General features: G+C 35.5%; 1 protein-coding gene across 5 annotated transcripts in view; it reads left to right on the top strand.

Annotated features, from left to right (window-relative positions):
- The window catches only part of PDE7A (phosphodiesterase 7A), a 158,831-nt gene that overhangs the window by 105,101 nt on the left and 41,959 nt on the right, over positions 1-11,771 (top strand). For all 5 annotated transcript variants that reach the window (XM_069100030.1, XM_069100032.1, XM_069100034.1 and 2 more), the window contains 2 exons: positions 9,594-9,745; positions 10,935-10,998. In XM_069100030.1, coding sequence (XP_068956131.1) covers positions 9,594-9,745; positions 10,935-10,998 — 216 coding nt within the window. The remainder of the gene's footprint in view (positions 1-9,593; positions 9,746-10,934; positions 10,999-11,771) is intronic.

The following is an 11,771-nucleotide window of genomic DNA, read 5'->3' as shown; positions in this document are numbered from 1 at the left end:
GGGGGGGGGGGGGGGAATGGTGCATACAGAGGGTACCGTAATGTAGCGTGTAGTGCAGGGGATCACCTTCACTACAGTAGCAATCTCAATAGGGCTTATTTTCGGGGGAGGGCTTATTTTAGAGGAATCTTACACAGTAAGGGGAGGGCTTATTTTGGGGATAGGTCTTATTATCAGGGAAACATGGTGTATATATATACATATATATATATACATATATATATATGTACATGTTATCTCTCACTATATTGTAAGCTGCTTGAGGTCAGAGACTTTGATTTTTGTCTTTATATATAAGATACCAATTTGGTAAGACCTCAAAGAACTTGTATGCCAGTAGTATTGTCTTTTGTGAATTCAGAGTGTAATTTATGTTCTTAGAGATCTTCATGGTCCAAATTCTTAATTACTTCACTAACAGCTTAGCCAGGGGTGGGGAACCTGCACCCTCAAGGCCACATGTGTCCTTCTAAGTCCTCAGGTATGGCCCTTTGACAGAATCCAAACTTCACAAAACAAATCACCTCAATAAAAGGATTTGTTCTGTAAAACTTGGACTCAGTCAAAAGGCCATCCATACTCAAGTACCTAGAGGGCCACAGGTTCTTCAACTCTATATTAAATTGCTTGCCAGTATCACATCTCTCTTATTTTAGCATAGATTACCTCTTATTAATAGTACTTCAGTACTTAAAATGAACCATAATTTCACTAGTGTGGGTATATATACCAACTAGGAAAGATTAGTGGGCATATGTAATACCTAATCATAGATGAAAAAAATTTAAAGATAGAAATGTAAAGAAAAACAGTTGCTTTGGCAGGAAAAAAAAGACCCCTGGTACCTGCCTTCTGGTGATTTATAATCCTTTCCAAAGGCTAGGTTGGCTCTTGGACAACATAGTCTACCACTGGATATGTATCTGAAATCTTTGCATCTTGGTAGCAGCCTACCAGAACTTGAGTTCTACTGTTAAATGTTTTGAAAGCTAAAGCAAAACTTAGGGGGCATTTAAAATCTAGTTCCACTCTACTTTTCAATCAGTGTGCTAGGTGCTGAAATACATAGAAGGAAACAGTCCCAAGTTCCAGCCAAAATGGTCTCCTCCGTGTTCTGTCTTTCACCTTCAAGTCTTTCTTTGTACAAGTGGTCACAGCTACCTAGAAAGCACTTTTGCTTCAAGGCTCAACTTGGGTACTCCCTCCTTTTGAAAATCTTTATTGAGCTCTCTCCTTGCTAGTGCCATTTTCCTCATCCAGTTATCCTGTATTTACTTGTGCTTATAATTTATATATTGTCTTTCCCACTTTCAGTGAAATGTTAATTAGGTAGATGAAATTTCACTAGTGTGGGTATAGACGTCAACTAACAAAGACTGTCTTCTAGAAGACAGACATTGTTTCAAGAAAAATATCTCCCGGTGCCTAGCATGGTTTATTGAATTGAGAAAGATAAGAGTAATTCGCTCACTGTGCAAGACTATTTTTACTTGTTGGGATAGATTATTAGATAATGGTGCAAATTAGAACTATCTTATGGTTTAAAAGAATTTAGTCTGGTCCTGAAAGAAACTCAGCTTTAGTAAAGAGAAATTTTATTCAATTGAAAGCCATATTATTAGTAATGTTCTCAGACAACAGAATAGGATCTTAAGAACATTGGCAACAGAAATGACCTTAGTTTTTGGTGAGATAGATAAAATCTTAAGCATTACTTGTAAGGCAAAGAGCTTGCCAAATTGAGGCAAGTGTGGCTTTTTGGCAAGGAGGGTGACTTGTGAGTAAATCATAGAATAAAAGTGGGGAAGAAGGAAGGGAAGAATAGTGGTGGTGAGTGATTCTGTGCTCAAGAGTGTTGAGGAAGCTATTTGTCAAACAGATAACAGAAAGGTCTATTATTTTCTCTTAAGGCATTTATACACAAGATATACAAGAACATCCAAAGTCTTATGAAAATGATTGACTACAACCTGCTTTATATGACCACAAATACTACTGCCAAAAATGATAAAAGATGGAAATAGATAATGTTGGAGGGACTGTGGAAAGATAGTAGTAGTAATATCCTGTTAGTGAAATTGTGAATTGGCCCAGGCATTCTGGTAAGCTATAGAATTGTGTTTTAAAAGTACTAAATTGTGTCCATACCCCAAGGCTACCAAGGAGAAAGGTGCTGTACATACTAAAATATACACAATGAAACTTTTGTGGTAACAAAGAACTAAGAACCAGGTAGTGTCTATTGGTTGGGAAGTGGTTATAAACAGATTCTGGTATATGTATATAATGGAATTAATCAACTGCATCATAGTAAAAAATGGGTATTAAGAAAACAAGAAAACTAAAGCATGGAAATGCTTCTATGAATGGTATAGAGTGGTGAAGTAATCAGAACAAGGAAAACAATGTGCATAATTGCTATAACTTTGAAGTCAGGGACTGTTTTTCACTTTTGTGTTTGTATTCCCAGTTCTTAGCTCTGTACTTTATTCTTAGTAGGTGTTTAGTAAGTGCTTATTAATTTATTAAAGAAACTGAGGCACAGAGAAATTAAGCAACTTTCTTGAGGTCTTAGAGCTAATAAATATCAGAACCGGCAGTTGAACCTTGGTCTTTTGACTGTTCTGTCAACTAAATCATCATCACTAACATTTATATGAGCACTTTAAGGTTTGCAGAGTGCTTTACATTTGATTCTCATTTGAACCTTGTGAAATATATATAATTGTTATTATCCCCCTTTCATAGGTGAGGAAACTGAAACTGAGAAAGGTTAAGTGACTTGCTAGGTTCATACAGTGAATGTCTGAAGCAGAATTTGAGCCTGGGTTTTTCTGATTCTGACCGAGTCCAACTCTATTTCCACTATGCCATATTGCTTCTCAAGACCATGATCTCTAGTCCTAATTAGACTAGATTAAAGTCTCTACTGACTGAACTCCAGTAATACTGGACGTTGTCATGTCTATTGTGCTGGTGCTTCAAATTCACTATATTCAAAACTAAATTTATCATATTCCTTCTGAACTTGACCCTTCTTTACTATTTCTGTTGACCTAGACACCATTTTCCCAGTGACCTAGGCTTAAAACATCAACATCATTCTTGATTCATCCATTTCTCTTATTTTTCATGTAAAATCTGTTGTCACATCTTATTTTACCTTTACTTTAAATCTTAAATGCATCTTTCTTTTCTCAGTTGATGTACTGTCACCATTCTGTGTTGGCACTTCATTATCTCTAGCCTGGACTGTGTTATAGCCTATTTACTGGTCTCTTTGTTTCCAGCTTCACACAACTGCCACAGTTACCTGTAATCCTGTTAGATGGGTCTTACCCTGTGTTTTTCCCTTGCTCAAAAACTTTCAGGGGTTCTCTCTTGTCTCTAAGATAAACTGTTTAGCCTAGTACTTAACATCCTTCATAATCTTATTCCAACTTACCCAAATCCAGCCTAATTTCACATTACTCATCTTTAATCATTCAATCAACAAGCATTTATCACATACCTACTATACTCCAGGCACCGAACTGAGTATAACAAGACAAAATTGAAACACTTCTTGCCCTTAAGAAGTTTACATTCTGTCAGGGGAGACATGTATGTATGATATAATATGCAAACATAAATATAAATATAAGATAACCAGACTAGCAGTGGTGCTCCTAATGGTCCATTATTTGCAGCTCTTACAGCTGCAACTGCAGCTCTTGCCTCCTAATTGAATTGGGATACAAAATAATTTAAATATAATAATTTTAATATAATTGTTTAAATTATGAACATTTGTTGTTATAAATCCTTCCCAAATTATTTTAATAATTATTAAAGAATATGTAAGCTATAGAATGTCATAGTTGTCTCAGAAGTCAATCTGTAACTAAACAAAAATCTTCTTTATTACATATGTAACAGTCAGTTATCTAGCCTTTGCTCAAGCACTTCATGTGAGAGGACATTCATCCTCTCCAGAGACAGCTGTTCCACTTTTGGATAGCACTAAATGTTAGAAATTTTTTTCCTTGTAATTCCCTATTTACATCTTCCACTCATTGTTCCTAGTTCTCTCTTTTTGGGCCAAGCAAAATAAATAGCAGCCATTGTAATTGAAGACAACTTTTTATCAAGCTAAATCACCCCCAGTTCCTTCAGTGGATCTTTGTTTGGTATGAACTGGATCTTCTCTATCCTGTTTGTCTTCCTGAATACTCTATAGTTTATCAGTGCTCTCCAGGAGAAATGGTACAAGGATACTCTCAAAATCTCTCTGAAGAATTTGTGAGACATGGGAGATACTGGCACAAGACCGCCCAGCATGGCATGCCCACATCAAAGAAGGTGTTGCGCTCTATGAGCAAAGCAGAATCCCAGTAGCATAAGGGAAATTTGAGATGCACAAATCTAGAGACATCTCCATCTCAAATGTTCTTGTGGACTCTTTGTACCTGACCTGTTAGAGTCTTCTGAGCTCATTGGACTAGTCAGCCACAGTTGAACATACTATATCTTGACCTCAGCATCACGATGTCACTGGTCCTCTTCAAATACAAAGGATAAATACAACCTTCAAATGTAGCTCCCAGAAATTAACACAATATTGCAGATGTGATTTGACCATGGCAAAGTATATAGCAAGACTCTTACCTTCATAGTCACAGGTACATAGATTGTGAATAGATCTAGAGCTGAAAGGAGTTTACCTGCAGCATTAAAGCACTTTAACTTTCTTTACCTGCCCATATCTTTTTTAAATGAACTACTATGTATCCATGACTCTCCTGTCTAGGACTTGTAAAGTTGACATTTTGATATTTGTTAAATAAAAGTTTCACCTAATATATTAACTATTTGTCTTCCTACTTTAAGTTATTAGAATTGGTTTTTGCCATTTAAATCAATTATATCCTTTTGCCACATGAATCTTTTTATACCTGCATCTTCTGCTTTCTACCATTCCCCATTACAGTAGTAGAGAATATGATATGGATCAGATTAAATTTATTTTCCCATATTGGAATTATGTTGATTTTTTTTTCATGTAACAATACATGTAGAATTTACTTATGATCTAGGTTCTGATCTGATGAATTGGTACTTCTTTGAATATTTCTGTACACAAAATTGTCATAAGCATTGTGTAAGTTGGTTGGCCAGGTATTGTTATTGGTAATAGTAGGGATGGTAAGCCTCTTCTCCACAGGAGAGCTGATGGACTGGGGCGGCGGGGGGGTGGGGCATTACTATACTCAGGATATATTCTAACATTATTGGTAATTATTCCATTCTATTTTGACTGATGAAAACCTGTTCTCCATTCTGAGCAGCTGTTACTGTTAGGTGCCACATATTAATCCTTTGGAATGTCTAGCATGTGTAGAATGAGACTTTATTGATTCAGTCCACTTTTTTCTTAGTGTTTTCCATTGAGAATGCAAAACTTGTATTCTCTCATTTCTATCTTATAGTAATAGTAATAATAATGATAATAGCTAGCATTTATATAGTACCTACTATGGGCTAGACACCATGTTAAGAACTTTACAAATATTAGCTTACTTGATCCTCAGATTAACTCTAGGGGATATGTACTATTATTATTCCCATTTAATAGGAAATTGAGGAAATTGAGGCAGTAAGAGGTTAAGTGACTTGCCCAGGATCATACAACTAGTAGGTGTCTTGAGGATGAATTTGAACCCCATCTTCTCAACTCCTGACCCAGTACTCTATTCATTGTGCCAGTTAGCTGCCTTTTACATTCATCCTATATCCTGTTCATGTTATTACAGTCTGTGAATGGACACAAACGTAAAAGTAAAGCATGATCATGTTATTAATTTATCTTCACAATCATGAGCTTTTACTAAGTTATGAACATTATTACTACTTAACAACACACATGTACATTTTAATTCCCTTCAGTGATAAAAATCAGCAACTCATCTGCAACTGAGGGATTAAATGATTTACCCAGTCATATGGCCAGTGTGGCAGTATTGGAAGCCTCTTCTTGCTGATAATGTAGCCAGCAAGCTATCCATGTTATCACACTGCTTTACAGATAGAAGAGTTGAAATTTAAATAATTACATATGTTTTTCTAGCAATTGCCAGAATCCCTTGGTCCGCCCCCCATCCTACCAAGCCAGTGTCATATTTTTCTCCTCTGATATTTGCAGGTTAACTTGACTTCAGAAGTCACATGAGCTTTATTATAATTTTTCCCTTGACACTTTTCCTGGCCAAGTTCATCCTTCTCCCTCTTAACACTGGTGGTTTCCACTGACCTCTTCTTTCCACAGTAGGTCCATAGCATATTCCAACTTTCCATCATATAAAATCTTGTTAATACTATATATACTCTCTTATCAGTAATTGCATATTTCAGGCCCATTTTTATTCTTGGCCCGGAAGGTAATGGGCATGTTCTATTCCTCAGCATGGGATGGGGAAAGCAGGTGATATTAAATTAATGATTATAGTCGAACTACTTTTCATCTAGATATTATGGAATAATAACTAGAGGAAGTAGCTGTGAGGGGCTGTGCATTTGGGGATTTACTCTAGTTTAGTGATTGGGGAACCTAAGACTAAATAGTTGTAGTATATTCTGTTTTATAGTTCTTCATGTTTTAAAAGTAAGCTTTTAAAAAATTAATATATCGGGGTGGCCAGGTAGCACAGCGAGTAAGAGCACCAGTCCCAGAGTCGGGATGACTTGGGATTGAATCTGGGCTCAGACACTTAGCACCCACTCAGAAACACCTGGCTGTGTAACCTTGAGCAAGTTACTTAACCCCAATTGCTTAGGGGTGGCCAGGTGGCTCAGCGAGTAAGAACATCTGCCCCAGTGTCGGGATGACCTGGGGATCAAACCCGGGCTCAGATACTTAGCACCACACCCAGAAATAACTGGCCATGTAACCTTGAGCAAGTTACTTAACCCCAATTGCTTAAAAAAAATTAAAATATCAGGTCAACAAACATTTATTAATCTTTTTTGTTGCTTTTTGGAGGGGGGGAAGGTAGGGCAATTGGGGTTAAGTGACTGGCCCAAGGTCACAGGCTAGTTTTTTGTGTTAAGTGTCTGAGGCCGAATTTGAGCTCAGGTCTTCCTGACTCCAGGGCTGTTGCTCTATTCACTACGCCTCCTAGGTGCCCCTTGTTAAACTCTTAATAAATGCCAGGCACTTAAAAAAATCAGTTCTTGCTCTCAGGGAGCTTATAGTACAATGGGAGGGGGAGTCGGGGAGCTCAGAAGGATGGAGATAACTTGCAGTGAACTATGTTCAAACAAGGTATCTACAGGATAATTAGAGATAATCAATAGAGAGTAGGCACTAACACTAAGGGGAATTGGGAAAGGCTTCTTGGAGAAGATAAGATTTTAGCTAGGATTAGAAGAAAGCCTCTGGAGATGGAGCTGAGGAAGGAAAAAAAATCCAGGCATGGGAGACAACCAGTTAAAATTCTCAAGAGTTGCAAGGAGTGTTTGTATGAGGAGCTGCAAGGAGGTCAGTGTCACTAGATCACAGAGTATATGGTGAGGACTAAGGTAAAAGAAGACAGATAAGGAAACTGAGGCTGAGAAAGATGAAATGACTTGGCCTGGGATCAGACAACTAATGAGGGTCTGAGGCTGTATTTGAAGTCTTGATCCCAGGCCAGGTATTTTATCCATTGTGCCACTTTGCCACCTTTGGAGGTGATAGACAGCCAAAGGAGCTTATTGAATATGGGGGTGATATGGTTAGACCTGAACTTTAGGAAAACCACTTGGATAAGAGACTTGAGACAGGCAGATCCACCAGCAGACTATTGTGATAGTTTAGGTGTGTCTCAAAGGAGAGAAAGGGGCATATACAAGAGATATTTTGAAAGTAGATTCAAGAGGATTTGACAACAGATTGGAAATATTTCCTCTAAGTACAAATGACAGAATATAGAATTAGACATTTATGGCTGTTTGGGGACATCCTTAGTAATGTAGGAGGCATAACTAATACAAACCTGACTAATGCATTCAGATGTCAAATGATTTTAGCAACACCAACTTACCTTTCTAATTAAACTTTGCTTAATTTAGCAATTGTAGTTCTTCAGTCACATGACTACTGATGGTCTTCATGCAAGCTGAGTGACATTGGAAAACTAGACTATAAATTTTATGTATATAGTATTTTCTTTTTTTCCAATTACATGTAAAGACAGTTTTCAACATTAATTTTTTTAGAAGGGGGAACACAGGGAAATTGGGGTTAAGTGATTTGCCCAAGATCACACAGCTAGTACGTGCTAAGTGTTTGGGGCTGTATTTGAACTCAGATCCTCCTGACTCCTAGCCACCCCAACATATTTTTTTAATAAGATTTTGAGTAGCAAACTTTTTCCCTTCCTCTTCTCCCTTCCCAAAAACAGCAAACAATCTGGTATAGGTTATACATGTGCAGTCATATTAAACATTTCCACATAATTTGTATTGTGAGAGAAGAAACAGAACAAAAGGGAAAAAAATCACATACTAAAACAAAATGAAAATAGTATGCTTTGTTGTGCATTCAGACTCCATCAATTCTTTCTCTGAATATGGATGGCATTTTCCATCATCAATCTTTTAGAATTTAGACTATAAGTTTTAAAACATGTTATGGATAATGCCCTTGTGGATAGTAGAATTGAAGAGGGAGTTCAAAGTAGGAATATTAAAGGGGAAAGGACTTACAAAAAGATATTGCAAGTATTCAACCAATCACATGATTATTAAACTTGAATCATTTGAATGTTACTTAATAGGCTGGTTTTTTTATAGTATGACTAAGGATTTAAAAATGAAGAGGAAAGTAAAATTTGTTCTTGCTGAAAGAACTTTTATTTTGAGGCAAAATATTTGTTTTAGAATAAAATAGTTGTTCATTGTTAAACACATTACTTTCTTTTCTTTTGAAAATAAGCTAACTGTATAGATTATATAGTATTGATTGACATTTTATTAGTCTGATGTGTTTATATGTGTGTTTAACATTAACAAAATAGCCTTAATGTTGTTTTCCAGAAACAATGTAAATTATAGTCAGCTGATTTTAGGAAATTTGTTTACAATCTCTATATGAATTACAGAAATCATCATTAAGTCAACTTGGTCTTTTTTTTTCTCTCAGTGAAAAGTTTCTTTTTTTAAGGAAGACATTTTAAGAATATCTATAGAGTTAAAAGATAATTTTGAGGGTTTCAAATGTAGTTTGTGAACTGGTTTCTAAGTATGAAAGTATTAATCCATGTTTGACCATTTTGTACATACGCTACTTAGAACTGGTAGAGAGGCCAAATGACAGTGCAGCTAGAGGTAGGTGTTCTGAGAGGCACAAAATCTGGCTTCTGTTCAGGTCTCTTTGTGTTCTTTAAGTGATCATCAGGTAGGCCACTTCAGCTTTTGTCCTCAGTGAGATAATGTTACCTGTGTTTCCTTAGCAATTATTAAGTAAAGTTCAAAAAATTTATGGTGGAAACATAGGAATTGGCAGAAAGACATAGTCTATGTTTTATGGAATGATAGTTTTGACTGATGTACTGATTTTTGTTGTTATTTTTCAGCACAATCTGAAATTGAAGTGTCTGTGTCTGCCAGGAATATAAGGAGGTTACTAAGTTTCCAGCGATATCTTAGATCTTCTCACTTTTTCCGTGGTGTTGCTGTTTCAAATTCATTAAACATTTTAGATGATGATTATAATGGACAAGCTAAGGTTTGTACAGTTTGTTTTAAAATTTTCAGATTTTTTAATAAATTAAGCAAAGAATTATACATGCTAACGTGATTTGTGGAGATTTAATCCAGTGTTTAAGATACATTTTTGAGCTAACTTTTTGTATGCTCTTTTTCCTTTTGAATGACTGCCTTTGAATTTGAAAGGTACAAAACATGATTTGTGAAGTAAAGAAAGAAAGAAAGTAAACTTTTATATTGGTTTAACATTGAGCAAAAAGTAAATTTTTAGAACATAGAACTATATTTGAGGGGAAAAAACATAGAAATTAATTTCAACCCTAACATTTTACAGATGAAGAAACTGAGGCTCAGAAAGATTGACTTGACTTGTTACATAAGAAATTAATGCTAAAGCTCAAAATAGACACCATGTCTTTTGCATGTTAGGCAACTGTTATTTCACAGGATTTTAGAGCTAAGAGAGATACCTTAGAAACATTCTTGTCCAGTCTTCTCATTTTACAGATGAGAAAAATGAGATTTAAAAAGCTTATTTGCTTAAGCTCATCCAGGTGGTCAGTGCCAAAATTGCTATTTCAGCCTGGACCTTCCAGTACAGTGCATTTTTAATATCTATGTAGATATTTTATATAGGCTAAATTATTGAGAATAGTTTTATCCACATTCCTTATGGCAGCAAGAATCTTCAGTTTAGATAAAAGCTATTTAATTTTTGTTTTAGGGAGGCAGTGTTTAATATCCAATAGATATTATAATAGACAATATCCAAAGATCCATTAACTTAATTCTTTATCCCAAATAATAAGCCATATCATCATAATATTATGATGCTTTGTGATTTGCAAAAACTTTGATTGAAATAGTTGATGACCTTAAATTATATTTATACAGTATTCTTAAAAGCACACAGGGAGTTAAGAAGACCAAAACCTCTTCTTGTTTTGTTCTCTCCTGTCATTCTCCCTCCCCACTCCGAACACTTAGAGAAACGTGAAATTATTCGTTTTTCAAATCATAGTAACTTTATCTCTTTTTGAGTCAAGTAGACAGGTCTTTGAACAAGTATATCATTTGGTAACATGTTCCTTCATAATATGAGTAAGTCAATTTCAATTTCCATTGCTTTTTTTTTAAAGCAGTCACACATAACAGAAAATATTGATTGAAATTATGTTAACAATGGAAACATTTTTATTTTATTTCAGTGTATGTTGGAAAAAGTTGGCAATTGGAATTTTGATATCTTTCTCTTTGATAGATTAACTAATGGTAAGTAAAGAATGATTTATTCTAATCTGCTCTGTCAAAGCAAAAGTCATCAATAGTAGAGAGATATGAGGGAATAAAGAAAGATAGTAGAAAGAATGAAAGTCTAAAAAAAAATGCTCAGTTTGATTTCTTTAAGATCATTCACTCCCAGAAGGACCAACATATATATTTTTTGCTCTAGAGGGTGTAGTGCATAGAGCATCAGGCCTGCAATTGGGAATACTCTTCTTCCTGAGTTCAAATGTGGCCTCAGATACAGATGAGGAGACTGAGGCAAACACTTAACTTTGTTTGCCTCAGTTTCTTCATCTGTAAAGTAAGCTGTAGAAGAAAATGACAATATCTTTGCCAAGAATATCACAAATGTGGTCACGAAAAGTCAGACACGACCATTTCCTTTAAAAAAAATTGCCAATTTGACAAGGCAGTGGAACTCAAGAGTTGCTCTAATTTAAACCCATCTCTTCCTCACTCCAAGGATGACCTTCCATCCACTCCATCATATTGCCTTTCATAATTACTTGATCTATGAACATTGAATATATTTTATATTATTTGTGTATAGGACCATGGACTTAAAGTTGAAAAGGACTTCAGAAGTCATCTAGTCTAACCTTATTTTAGAGACTAAAAAATGAAGTGAGAAATTAGATAACTTGCCCTAGTTCACAAAAGCAATAAGTAGCAGAGCTAGAATTTTGAATATAGGTCTTCTGATTCTAAATCCCACTCTTCCTCCCATATTATCATTGTAATAAATTGTTTTTAACACA

This window comes from Petaurus breviceps, unplaced genomic scaffold (genome assembly GCF_028583685.1).
Source record: "Petaurus breviceps papuanus isolate PSGF00001 unplaced genomic scaffold, PetGlider_PUasm1.0 38, whole genome shotgun sequence".
Taxonomy (NCBI): domain Eukaryota; kingdom Metazoa; phylum Chordata; class Mammalia; order Diprotodontia; family Petauridae; genus Petaurus; species Petaurus breviceps.
Note: the sequence above shows the minus strand (reverse complement) of the source record. Positions and strands in the feature narration are given on the sequence as shown.